General features: G+C 46.8%; 1 protein-coding gene across 2 annotated transcripts in view; it reads right to left on the reverse strand.

Annotated features, from left to right (window-relative positions):
- LOC134949286 (cytochrome P450 2G1-like) overlaps positions 1-13,436 on the reverse strand; it is a 91,149-nt gene that overhangs the window by 12,603 nt on the left and 65,110 nt on the right. For both annotated transcript variants that reach the window (XM_063937785.1, XM_063937784.1), the window contains exon 8: positions 9,745-9,932. In XM_063937785.1, the coding sequence (XP_063793855.1) occupies positions 9,745-9,932 (188 nt within the window). The remainder of the gene's footprint in view (positions 1-9,744; positions 9,933-13,436) is intronic.

The raw sequence follows: 13,436 nt of genomic DNA on the forward strand, positions 1-13,436 counted from the left end.
GCAGATGTAACATGTGCAGAGAGAGTTAGATTTGGGTGCGATGTGTTTAATCTGCAATCTAATTTGCAGTATAAAAATAAAGCAGCCAGTATTTACCCTGCACAGAAACAAAATTACCTACCCAAATCTAACTCTTTCTGCACATGTTATATCTGCCTCCCCTGCAATGCACATGGGCCCTCATTCTGAGTTGTTCGCTCGCTAGCTGCTTTTAGCAGCATTGCACACTCTAGGCCACCGCCCTCTGGGAGTGTATCTTTGCTTAGCAGAATTGCGAATAAATACTTCTTAGCAGTTTCTGAGTAGCTCGAGACTTACTCCTACACTGCGATCAGCTCAGCCCGTTTCGTTCCTGGTTTGACGTCACAAACACGCCCTGCGTTCCGCCAGCCACTCCCCCGTTTCTCTAGACACTCCTGCGTTTTATCCTGGCACGCCTGCGTTTTTCCGCACACTCCCAGAAAACGGTCAGTTTCCGCCCAGAAACACCCACTTCCTGTCAATCACACTCCGATCACTTCAACGATGAAAATTCTTCGTTCGGACGTGAGTAAATCTACTAAGTTTTGTGCTAAATTACTTAGCGAATGCGCACTGTGTAGCATGCGCATGCGCATTTTTACTAGAGATGTGCACCGGAAATTTTTCGGGTTTTGTGTTTTGGTTTTGGGTTCGGTTTTCGCGGCCGTGTTTTGGGTTCGAACGCGTTTTGGCAAAACCTCACCGAATTTTTTTTGTCGGATTCGGGTGTGTTTTGGATTCGGGTGTTTTTTTCAAAAAACCCTAAAAAACAGCTTAAATCATAGAATTTGGGGGTCATTTTGATCCCAAAGTATTATTAACCTCAATAACCATAATTTCCACTCATTTTCAGTCTATTCTGAACACCTCACAATATTATTTTTAGTCCTAAAATTTGCACCGAGGTCGCTGGATGACTAAGCTCAGCGACCCAAGTGGCCGACACAAACACCTGGCCCATCTAGGAGTGGCACTGCAGTGTCACGCAGGATGGCCCTTCCAAAAAACACTCCCCAAACAGCACATGACGCAAAGAAAAAAAGAGGCGCAATGAGGTAGCTGTGTGACTAAGCTCAGCGACCCAAGTGGCCGACACAAACACCTGGCCCATCTAGGAGTGTCACTGCAGTGTCACGCAGGATAGCCCTTCCAAAAAACACTCCCCAAACAGCACATGACGCAAAGAAAAATTAAAGAAAAAAGAGGTGCAAGATGGAATTGCCCTTGGGCCCTCCCACCCACCCTTATGTTGTATAAACAGGACATGCACACTTTAACCAACCCATCATTTCAGTGACAGGGTCTGCCACACGACTGTGACTGAAATGACGGGTTGGTTTGGACCCCCACCAAAAAAGAAGCAATTAATCTCTCCTTGCACAAACTGGCTCTACAGAGGCAAGATGTCCACCTCATCATCATCCTCCGATTCATCACCGTGTACATCCCCCTCCTCACAGATTATCAATTCGTCCCCACTGGAATCCACCATCTCAGCTCCCTGTGTACTTTGTGGAGGCAATTGCTGCTGGTCAATGTCTCCACGGAGGAATTGATTATAATTCATTTTAATGAACATCATCTTCTCCACATTTTCTAGAAGTAACCTCGTACGCCGATTGCTGACAAGGTGAGCGGCGGCACTAAACACTCTTTCGGAGTACACACTTGTGGGAGGGCAACTTAGGTAGAATAAAGCCAGTTTGTGCAAGGGCCTCCAAATTGCCTCTTTTTCCTGCCAGTATACGTACGGACTGTCTGACGTGCCTACTTGGATGCGGTCACTCATATAATCCTCCACCATTCTTTCAATGGTGAGAGAATCATATGCAGTGACAGTAGACGACATGTCCGTAATCGTTGGCAGGTCCTTCAGTCCAGACCAGATGTCAGCACTCACCCCATACTGCCCTGCATCACCGCCAGCGGGTGGGCTCGGAATTCTGAGCCTTTTCCTCGCACCCCCAATTGCGGGAGAATGTGAAGGAGGAGCTGTTGACTGATCAAGTTCCACTTGACTTGATAATTTTCTCACCAGCAGGTCTTTGAACCCCTGCAGACTTGTGTCTGCCGGAAAGAGAGATCCAACGTAGTTTTTAAATCTAGGATCGAGCACGGTGGCCAAAATGTAGTGCTCTGATTTCAACAGATTGACCACCCGTGATTCCTGGTTAAGCGAATGAAGGGCTCCATCCACAAGTCCCACATGCCTAGCGGAATCGCTATGTCTTAGCTCCTTCTTCAATGTCTCCAGCTTCTACTGCAAAAGCCTGATGAGGGGAATGACCTGACTCAGGCTGGCAGTGTCTGAACTGACTTCACGTGTGGCAAGTTCAAAAGGTTGCAGAACCTTGCACAACGTTGAAATCATTCTCCACTGCGCTTGAGACAGGTGCATTCCACCTCCTTTGCCTATATCGTGGTCAGATGTATAGGCTTGAATGGCCTTTTGCTGCTCCTCCATCCTCTGAAGCATATAGAGGGTTGAATTCCACCTCGTTACCACTTCTTGCTTCAGATGATGGCAGGGCAGGTTCAGGCGTTTTTGGTGTTGCTCCAGTCTTCTGTACGTGGTGCCTGTACGCCGAAAGTGTCCCGCAATTCTTCTGGCCACCGACAGCATCTCTTGCACGCCCCTGTCGTTTTTTAAATAATTCTGCACCACCAAATTCAAGGTATGTGCAAAACATGGGACTTGCTGGAATTTGCCCAGATGTAATGCACGCACAATATTGCTGGCGTTGTCCGATGCCACAAATCCACAGGAGAGTCCAATTGGGGTAAGCCATTCTGCGATGATCTTCCTCAGTTGCCGTAAGAGGTTTTCAGCTGTGTGCGTATTCTGGAAAGCGGTGATACAAAGCGTAGCCTGCCTAGGAAAGAGTTGGCGTTTGCGAGATGCTGCTACTGGTGCCGCCGCTGCTGTTCTTGCGGCGGGAGTCAATACATCTACCCAGTGGGCTGTCACGGTCATATAGTCCTGAGTCTGCCCTGCTCCACTTGTCCACATGTCCGTGGTTAAGTGGACATTGGGTACAACTGCATTTTTTAGGACACTGGTGAGTCTTTTTCTGAGGTCTGTGTACATTTTCGGTATCGCCTGCCTAGAGAAATGGAACCTAGATGGTATTTGGTACCGGGGACACAGTACCTCAATCAAGTCTATAGTTGGCTCTGAAGTAATGATGGATACCGGAACCACGTTTCTCACCGCCCAGGATGCCAAGGCCTCAGTTATCCGCTTTGCAGCAGGATGACTGCTGTGATATTTCATCTTCCTCGCAAAGGACTGTTGGACAGTCAATTGCTTGGTGGAAGTAGTAAAAGTGGTCTTACGACTTCCCCTCTGGGATGACCATCGACTCCCAGCAGCAACAACAGCAGCGCCAGCAGCAGTAGGCGTTACACTCAAGGATGCATCGGAGGAATCCCAGGCAGGAGAGGACTCGTCAGAATTGCCAGTGACATGGCCTGCAGGACTATTGGCATTCCTGGGGAAGGAGGAAATTGACACTGAGGGAGTTGGTGGGGTGGTTTGCGTGAGCTTGGTTACAAGAGGAAGGGATTTACTGGTCAGTGGACTGCTTCCGCTTTCACCCAAAGTTTTTGAACTTGTCACTGACTTATGATGAATGCGCTGCAGGTGACGTATAAGGGAGGATGTTCCGAGGTGGTTAACGTCCTTACCCCTACTTATTACAGCTTGACAAAGGCAACACACGGCTTGACACCTGTTGTCCGCATTTCTGTTGAAATACTTCCACACCGAAGAGCTGATTTTTTTGGTATTTTCACCAGGCATGTCAATGGCCATATTCCTCCCACGGACAACAGGTGTCTCCCCGGGTGCCTGACTTAAACAAACCACCTCACCATCAGAATCCTCCTTGTCAATTTCCTCCCCAGCGCCAGCAACACCCATATCCTCCTCATCCTGGTGTACTTCAACACTGACATCTTCAATCTGACTATCAGGAACTGGACTGCGGGTGCTCCTTCCAGCACTTGCAGGGGGCGTGCAAATGGTGGAAGGCGCATGCTCTTCACGTCCAGTGTTGGGAAGGTCAGGCATCGCAACCGACACAATTGGACTCTCCTTGTGGATTTGTGATTTCGAAGAACGCACAGTTCTTTGCTGTGCTTTTGCCAGCTTAAGTCTTTTCATTTTTCTAGCGAGAGGCTGAGTGCTTCCATCCTCATGTGAAGCTGAACCACTAGCCATGAACATAGGCCAGGGCCTCAGCCGTTCCTTGCCACTCCGTGTGGTAAATGGCATATTGGCAAGTTTACGCTTCTCCTCCGACGATTTTAATTTAGATTTTTGAGTCCTTTTTTTACTGATCTTTTGTGTTTTGGATTTGACATGCTCTGTACTATGACATTGGGCATCGGCCTTGGCAGACGACGTTGATGGAATTTCATCGTCTCGGCCATGACTAGTGGCAGCAGCTTCAGCACGAGGTGGAAGTGGATCTTGATCTTTCCCTATTTTTGGAACCTCAACATTTTTGTTCTCCATATTTTAATAGGCACAACTAAAAGGCACCTCAGGTAAACAATGGAGATGGATGGATACTAGTATACTTATGGATGACGAGTGACTGACGACACAGAGGTAGCTACAGCCGTGGACTACCGTACTGCGTCTGCTAGTATAGAGATGATAAGTAATGATATAAAAAAATATATATATATAACTACTGTAGGTATATGTAATATAATGACGGACCTGGTGGACACTGTCAGAAGACTGCTAAACTACTAGTATGAAGAAGATAGAAAAAAAAACCCCACCACAGGTAGGTATACAATTATGGACGAGCACTGACGACACAGAGATAGCCACAGCCGTGGACTACCGTACTGCATCTGCTAGTATAGATAATATACTAAATATATTACTATTGTAGGTATATAATATAATGACGGACCTGGTGGACACTGTCAGCAGACTCCTAAACTACTAGTATGAAGAAGATAGAAAAAAAAACCCCACCACAGGTAGGTATACAATTATGGACGAGTGACGACACAGAGGTAGGTACAGCCGTGGCCTACCGTACTGCGTCTGCTAGTATAGATAATATACTAAATATATTACTACTGTAGGTATATAATATAATGACGGACCTGGTGGACACTGTCAGCAGACTGCTAAACTACTAGTATGAAGAAGATAGAAAAAAAAACCCCACCACAGGTAGGTATACAATTATGGACGAGCACTGACGACACAGAGGTAGGTACAACCGTGGCCTACCGTACTGCGTCTGCTAGTATAGATAATATACTAAATATATTACTACTGTAGGTATATAATATAATGACGGACCTGGTGGACACTGTCAGCAGACTCCTAAACTACTAGTATGAAGAAGATAGAAAAAAAAACCCACCACAGGTAGGTATACAATTATGGACGAGTGACGACACAGAGGTAGGTACAGCCGTGGCCTACCGTACTGCGTCTGCTAGTATAGATAATATACTAAATATATTACTACTGTAGGTATATAATATAATGACGGACCTGGTGGACACTGTCAGCAGACTGCTAAACTACTAGTATGAAGAAGATAGAAAAAAAAAACCCACCACAGGTAGGTATACAATTATGGACGAGCACTGACGACACAGAGGTAGGTACAGCCGTGGCCTACCGTACTGCGTCTGCTAGTATAGATAATATACTAAATATATTACTACTGTAGGTATATAATATAATGACGGACCTGGTGGACACTGTCAGCAGACTCCTAAACTACTAGTATGAAGAAGATAGAAAAAAAAAAACCCACCACAGGTAGGTATACAATTATGGACGAGTGACGACACAGAGGTAGGTACAGCCGTGGCCTACCGTACTGCGTCTGCTAGTATAGATAATATACTAAATATATTTCTACTGTAGGTATATAATATAATGACGGACCTGGTGGACACTGTCAGCAGACTGCTAAACTACTAGTATGAAGAAGATAGAAAAAAAAACCCACCACAGGTAGGTATACAATTATGGACGAGCACTGACGACACAGAGGTAGGTACAGCCGTGGCCTACCGTACTGCGTCTGCTAGTATAGATAATATACTAAATATATTACTACTGTAGGTATATAATATAATGACGGACTTGGTGGACACTGTCAGCAGACTCCTAAACTACTAGTATGAAGAAGATAGAAAAAAAAAACCACCACAGGTAGGTATACAATTATGGACGAGTGACGACACAGAGGTAGGTACAGCCGTGGCCTACCGTACTGCGTCTGCTAGTATAGATAATATACTAAATATATTACTACTGTAGGTATATAATATAATGACGGACCTGGTGGACACTGTCAGCAGACTGCTAAACTACTAGTATGAAGAAGATAGAAAAAAAAACCCCACCACAGGTAGGTATACAATTATGGACGAGTGACGACACAGAGGTAGGTACAGCCGTGGCCTACCGTACTGCGTTTGCTAGTATAGATAATATACTAAATATATTACTACTGTAGGTATATAATATAATGACGGACCTGGTGGACACTGTCAGCAGACTCCTAAACTACTAGTATGAAGAAGATAGAAAAAAAAAACCCACCACAGGTAGGTATACAATTATGGACGAGCACTGATGACACAGAGGTAGGTACAGCCGTGGCCTACCGTACTGCGTCTGCTAGTATAGATAATATGCTAAATATATTACTACTGTAGGTATATAATATAATGACGGACCTGGTGGACACTGTCAGCAGACTCCTAAACTACTAGTATGAAGAAGATAGAAAAAAAAACCCCACCACAGGTAGGTATACAATTATGGACGAGCACTGACGACACAGAGGTAGGTACAGCCGTGGCCTACCGTACTGCTTCTGCTAGTATAGATAATATACTAAATATATTACTACTGTAGGTATATAATATAATGACGGACCTGGTGGACACTGTCAGCAGACTCCTAAACTACTAGTATGAAGAAGATAGAAAAAAAAACCCCACCACAGGTAGGTAGGTATACAATTATGGACGAGCACTGACGACACAGAGATAGCCACAGCCGTGGACTACCGTACTGCGTCTGCTAATATAGAGATGATAAAGATGATAGAGATGAAAAAAAAAAATATAACACTACTGTAGGTAAATATTTATATAATATAATGAATGACGGACCTGCTGGACACTGTCAGGAGAATGCGTTTATACTATAGAATAAAAAAAAAAAAACACCACAGGAGTGTTTAACTTTTTCAGGCAGACAATATACTGGTGGTCACTGGCAGCAAAAGTGTGCACTGTACTCCTGCTATAACTGCTCCCCAGTCTCCCCCACAATTCAGCTGTGTGAGCAGTGAGCACTCAGCACAGTCAGATATACATAGATGATATATCATGCAGCACACTGAGGCTGAGCACAGATATGGTATGTGACTGTGTATCGTTTTTTTTCAGGCAGAGAACGGATTATAAATAAAACTGGTGGTCACTATCAGCAAAACTCTGCACTGTACTGAGTACTCCTAATGCTCCCCAAAATTAGTAGTAAATCAAGTGTCTCTCTAATCTATTCTAAACGGAGAGGACGCCAGCCACGTCCTCTCCCTATCAATCTCAATGCACGTGTGAAAATGGCGGCGACGCGCGGCTCCTTATATAGAATCCGAGTCTCGCGAGAATCCGACAGCGGGATGATGACGTTCGGGCGCGCTCGGGTTAACCGAGCAAGGCGGGAGGATCCGAGTCTGCTCGGACCCGTGCAAAAAAGGCTGAAGTTCGGGCGGGTTCGGATTCCGAGGAACCGAACCCGCTCATCTCTAATTTTTACCTTAATCACTCCGTTGAGAAAATCGTCAACGAGCGAACAACTCGGAATGACCCCCATGGTTTTGCCCAACTGCTAACAAAATTCCTGCTGCGATCAACTTGGAATTACCCCCATTGTCAAATAGGAAACAACCATGTTCTTTCCTTGCCCTATTCCATCCTGACATCCATGCAAGATATTGTATAGAATTTTGGGGGTCATTCCAAGTTGATTGTAGCTGTGCTAAATTTAGCACAGCTACGATCTTCTTCCCTGACGATCTTCTTCCCTGACTTCCCTTTGCACTTCAAGAGTAGCTCCCAGCCAGCGCAGCTTTAGCATGCTGGCCGGATCTGCTCATCGCTCCCTGGCCCGCAGCGGCTGCGTGTGACGTCACACAGCCTCTGCAGCCCGCCCCCCGTTCAGTCCAGCCACGCCTGCGTTGGCCGGACCAAACCCATGAAACGACGGCCAAACGCCGCCATTCTGCCCCCTCCCGCCCAGCGATTGCCTCTGCATGTCAATCAGGCAGAGGCGATTGCATCTCTGCTACGCCCTTCGGCCGTCTGGCATGCACAATAGGGACCCGTTCGCTCTCCTGCGTTAAAACGCAGCAAGCGAACGGGTCAGAATGACCCCCATTGTTCTCTACCTGATTTCTATTAACATGTTTAAACTGAATAGTTCCAAAAATGCCTGCATGATTCCGATATCTGGGAGACTATATTATGGGGTATATTCAATTTGGGTCGAAAGCTGCCATCTGTAGAAAAGAAGGCAGTTTTTGACTTTTTAAGGTCGAATCGTGATTCAACCTATTCAATCCCAGCTAATTTTATTTTACAAGTCAGGGAATTCGACTTGTCGAATAGTACGTGAATCGGCGGTATAGCTGCCGATTCACATACTTTTGAGGGAAACGGGGCCAAATTCGACAGGATTTGGCCCCGTTTCCAACCATCTCAGTCCGACATAAAAAAATGTCGGACTGAGATGAGGGATCTTAGTGGAGGAGAGGGGGGAGAGTCGCGGGGAGATGGGCGGGAGCCGTGGGCAGCCAGACGGGGAGAGCCTCGGGCAGCCAGAAGGGGGGAGAGCAGTGCTGGAGGATGTCACAGCCGCCGCTCACAGCAGCGTCCACCCGGGTGGACACTGGCGTGAGCGGCGGCTGTGATGTAGGGACGAGGAGCGGAGGGACGTGGAGACATGAGACGGGGGAGTGGGGCGGCGGGCTGCAGAGCACTACCTCTGATGGGAGCCCCCCAGCCAGTCTCCCGGCAGCGCACCCCGGCCACCACTGACAGGTCTTCCGCCGCCGCTGACAGGTCCTCCGCTGCCGCTGACAGGTCCCCCGCCACCGCTGATGTGTTCCCCGCCACCGCTGACAGCTTCCCAGCGCCTGACAGGTACCCCCGGCCGCTACAGTTACCTCTCCCTGGCTGCTGCTGACGGGGAGAGGCAGAGAGACGGGGATGGGGGGGGGGAGTAGGACTAGAGCAGCGGCTATATAGCCGCTGCTGTAGCGCTGCTCTCCCCCGTCTGCCCGCGACTCTAAGCTCTTGCATCTCAATTCGACTTTTTTTAAAGTCGAATTGGTAATGTATTGAATAGCCCAGGTCGGATCCATTCCGACAAATGAATGTCGGAATGGATCTGACTTCAATTGAATATACCCCTATATGTCAGTAGATTCCTGTAAAATTTTTGGAATTGTTGGCCTCACTACCAGGAAGTAACTTTTTACAGACATTACTTTTATTTTCAAATCAAAATAAGTAAAGCATATGTTTATCCCTGATTGGCTGTTCCTCATCTTCACCGTGTTGCAACGGCCATTTATACGAGCCACTTTGTTAAAAAAAAACAAAAAAACAAAAAACAAAACCACAGTTCACCCCTCTCTGTCCCAAGTTTCTTACTTTAGGAATGTTGTATCCTCTGAATTTTGTGTCCTGGCTGGCGGCATGTGGCAGTGAGAGGGGGGCAATGTCAGCAAACCTCTGAATTTCATGGATAACTGCATCTGTGTAAGGCATATTGATACGATCCTCCACTGATGGCCATCGGTTCTGTCCAATGACTTGGTCGATCTCCTCTTGAATTCTCTCTAACAGGCACACATTAGAAAGTCAAGGTTTAAAAAAAAACCACAAAAAACAAAACAAAAAAACACCTACTTCATAGAAAATTCCATTAGCCAGTACACAAAATATTTATATATCATAAATGAATCATGTACTAACTGATAATGCCGATATTATCTTAAACCATAAAGCTATACCTTAAACACACTTTTACCATGGAGCCGCTACGGCTGCTAGACTTAATACACAAGCTACGCACTTCGTAGGCTATTTGCGTACAGAGTCCCGTACATCGTACGCACTTAGCGTACACACGCCGCGCTGGGTGTATAGAGTACGCACAGCGCGCGCACACTCTTGATAAACTTTAAACCTTATTAGTGATACAATGCAACGTTATTCTTACACTCTAAACCTTGTGCCGTAAAGCACTGTAATGATGATACACCTTAAACCTTTACGCAGCGCTGAAGGTATACAGTACCCGCTATGCGTACACACCTTATCAATACACTTTAAAACCTTATACAGTTAAACACTTTAAATTCTAGCAGGGAAATGAGGACACAACACCGATATGTAGTTGAAAACTGGGTTCTAAGGCCACAGTGGATTATTTGAAAGGGGATAACAGTACAAGTTATACACTACAGACCTAACAAGATAAATCTAAAACAGAATAATGGCTACAGTCAATGTACATACGTGAGAATGTTCGCTTGCGCAACCCGGCCGGTCCTCCGCTTATCAGGTAGAAAGCGTTCAGAGTCTTCTGACCAGCCAGGCAGCAACAGGCTTTTTATACACAACTTCCATATACAATACAATGGTCACTGTAATCCTTTTGTCTATTGGACATAGAGGTGCATCTTTACATTACAGGAGAGGTCATAGGTTGATTTGAAAAGGTGGGCGATGTCTTTCTCAACCGCTCTTGTGGGTGGTATCCGCTGGATTCCCGCCGCATACATAATATACAGTAAATACAATTTATATCTATATTCTACTTCTGCACATAACTATACGCTGGAACATGCGATCTTTCTCTAACCAACACCGGAATGTTACCCTTAAAATACCCTACAGCTGGATACTAGACATCACCTTGTAACCTTAGTCTGTCCCTTCCTATCATGCAAAGGTGAATCCCTTAGTCCTGGAATCATTTAAACTGTTGATACTTGCTGATGTGGTGTAGGGGAGCTATGTGTACAAAATGCACTATTTGGGTTAAATATGTAATGTTCTGATAACCCTCCATGCGCTCACAAACCCCGCCGTAAATACCCATACCACGCGCATGATCGCAGGAGCGATCCTACGCAAATTGCGGATATGTGCACGCACGGCGGAAAAAGTGCACGCGCAGCGGGCATGTGTATGGGGTTAGTACATGGTATATGCATTACAATATTTCTCGACTTTGACATAACCTTGTTAGATATATATATATATATATATATATATACACAGTATGTATACAATCGTAGAGCCCAGCACTCTCAGCATTACATGAATACCTCTTTAAACAAGGCTGTCTATGTATTCATTGCCCTAAGTGCCACCGTACACGTGTATTAATATTATAATTATTTCCGCCTTTGGACATTTGTGTGATCAAGGATTCAGGCACCGGGGGGAAGCTGGACAGTGAGCTGATTGAGTGCCGACTGAATTGGATATATATATATATATATATATATATCCTATATAATAGCCCTGTGATTTTCTGTGCCTGGCCCTGGCTAGGAGCTCTCATTGGGTTAGTGGCAGGTCTATCACACCCAGTCCACACCTGATTGGGTGAGAAACACCCTCCCACACAGGTTACATCCAATGGGAGGCTCTTCCCTTTGCCTGCTGTGTTTTCACAGAGCAGGATTAGCAATGGGGCTGATGAAGCTGCAGCCCCACACCCAAAAATAGTCCCACTGCATCTGCAGCAACATAACCTCCAACAATGGCCCTCATTCCGAGTTGTTCGCTCAGTATTTTTCATCGCATCGCAGTGAAAATCCGCGTAGTACGCATGCGCAATGTTCGCACTGCGACTGCGCCAAGTAACTTTACTATGAAGAAAGTATTTTTACTCACGGCTTTTTCTTCGCTCCGGCGATCGTAATGTGATTGACAGGAAATGGGTGTTACTGGGCGGAAACACGGCGTTTCAGGGGCGTGTGGCTGAAAACGCTACCGTTTCCGGAAAAAACGCAGGAGTGGCCGGGGAAACGGTGGGAGTGCCTGGGCGAACGCTGGGTGTGTTTGTGACGTCAACCAGGAACGACAAGCACTGAAATGATCGCACAGGCAGAGTAAGTCTGGAGCTACTCTGAAACTGCTAAGTAGTTAGTAATCGCAATATTGCGAATACATCGGTCGCAATTTTAAGAAGCTAAGATTCACTCCCAGTAGGCGGCGGCTTAGCGTGTGTAACTCTGCTAAATTCGCCTTGCGACCGATCAACTCGGAATGAGGGCCAATGTACACATAAACACTGATACACATTCGGAAAGGGGGCGTGGCCACGGGTACAGCGCCGTGGCCACGCCCCTTTTCCTATACTTTCAATGGAAGCTTGGAGAGTCAAAAAACGGTACAGACCATAAAGAAAAGGGACTGTACCTGCCAGAAAGGTGCAGCTGGAGAGTGTGTCACAGCACCTGCAGCAAGTCTCTGCGCTGTAGAGAGGGGGAAAACATCCTTTTACTGCAGCATCCTATGGGGGTCATTCCAAGTTGATCGCTAGCTGCATTCGTTCGCTGTGCAGCGATCAGGCAAAAACTCTGCACTTCTGCGCATGCATATGCAGCGCAATGCGCACGTGCGGCATACTATTACAACGAACGATGTAGTTTTACACAGGGTCTAGCGATACTTTTCAGTCGCACAGGCAGCCGCAGAGTGATTGACAGGAAGAGGGCGTTTCTGGGTGTCAACTGACCGTTTTCAGGGAGTGTTCGGAAAAACGCAGGCGTGGCTGGGCGAACGCAGGGCGTGTTTGTGATGTCAAATCAGGAACTGAATGGTCTGAAGTGATCGCAAGCGCCGAGTAGGTCTGAAGCTACTCTAAAACTGCACAAAATATTTTTGGACCCGCTCTCCGATCCCTTCGTTCGCACTTCTGCTAAGCTAAAATACACTCCCAGTGGGCGGCGGCATAGCGTTTGCACGGCTGCTAAAAACTGCTAGCGAACGATCAACTCGGAATGACCACCAATGTCTTGCTGCCAGTCCACCTGCCCCCTCCGGCATCAACAATCCCCACTCCCTAGCCGCGCCGCAGGTGGAAAAAAAGCTGCTGCGGCCACCAGCATAGATGTGTATGAAAGCGGCGCAGCGGAAGACTTTCATAGGCCTCCCTGCACCGCATACTCTCTGAGCCCCGGAGCCTCCTCTGCGTGTGATGTCACAGAAGTGCCTACCTGCCACAACCGCGCCCAGATCCCCAGAGGCCCTGACTCCGCAACACAGCACCTGGGCTGCCGGCCTGGAAGCCCCGAGATGGTTAATGTAGCGGATAGAGTGCG

The sequence above is a fragment of the Pseudophryne corroboree genome, chromosome 8 (genome assembly GCF_028390025.1).
Source record: "Pseudophryne corroboree isolate aPseCor3 chromosome 8, aPseCor3.hap2, whole genome shotgun sequence".
NCBI classification, from domain to species: domain Eukaryota; kingdom Metazoa; phylum Chordata; class Amphibia; order Anura; family Myobatrachidae; genus Pseudophryne; species Pseudophryne corroboree.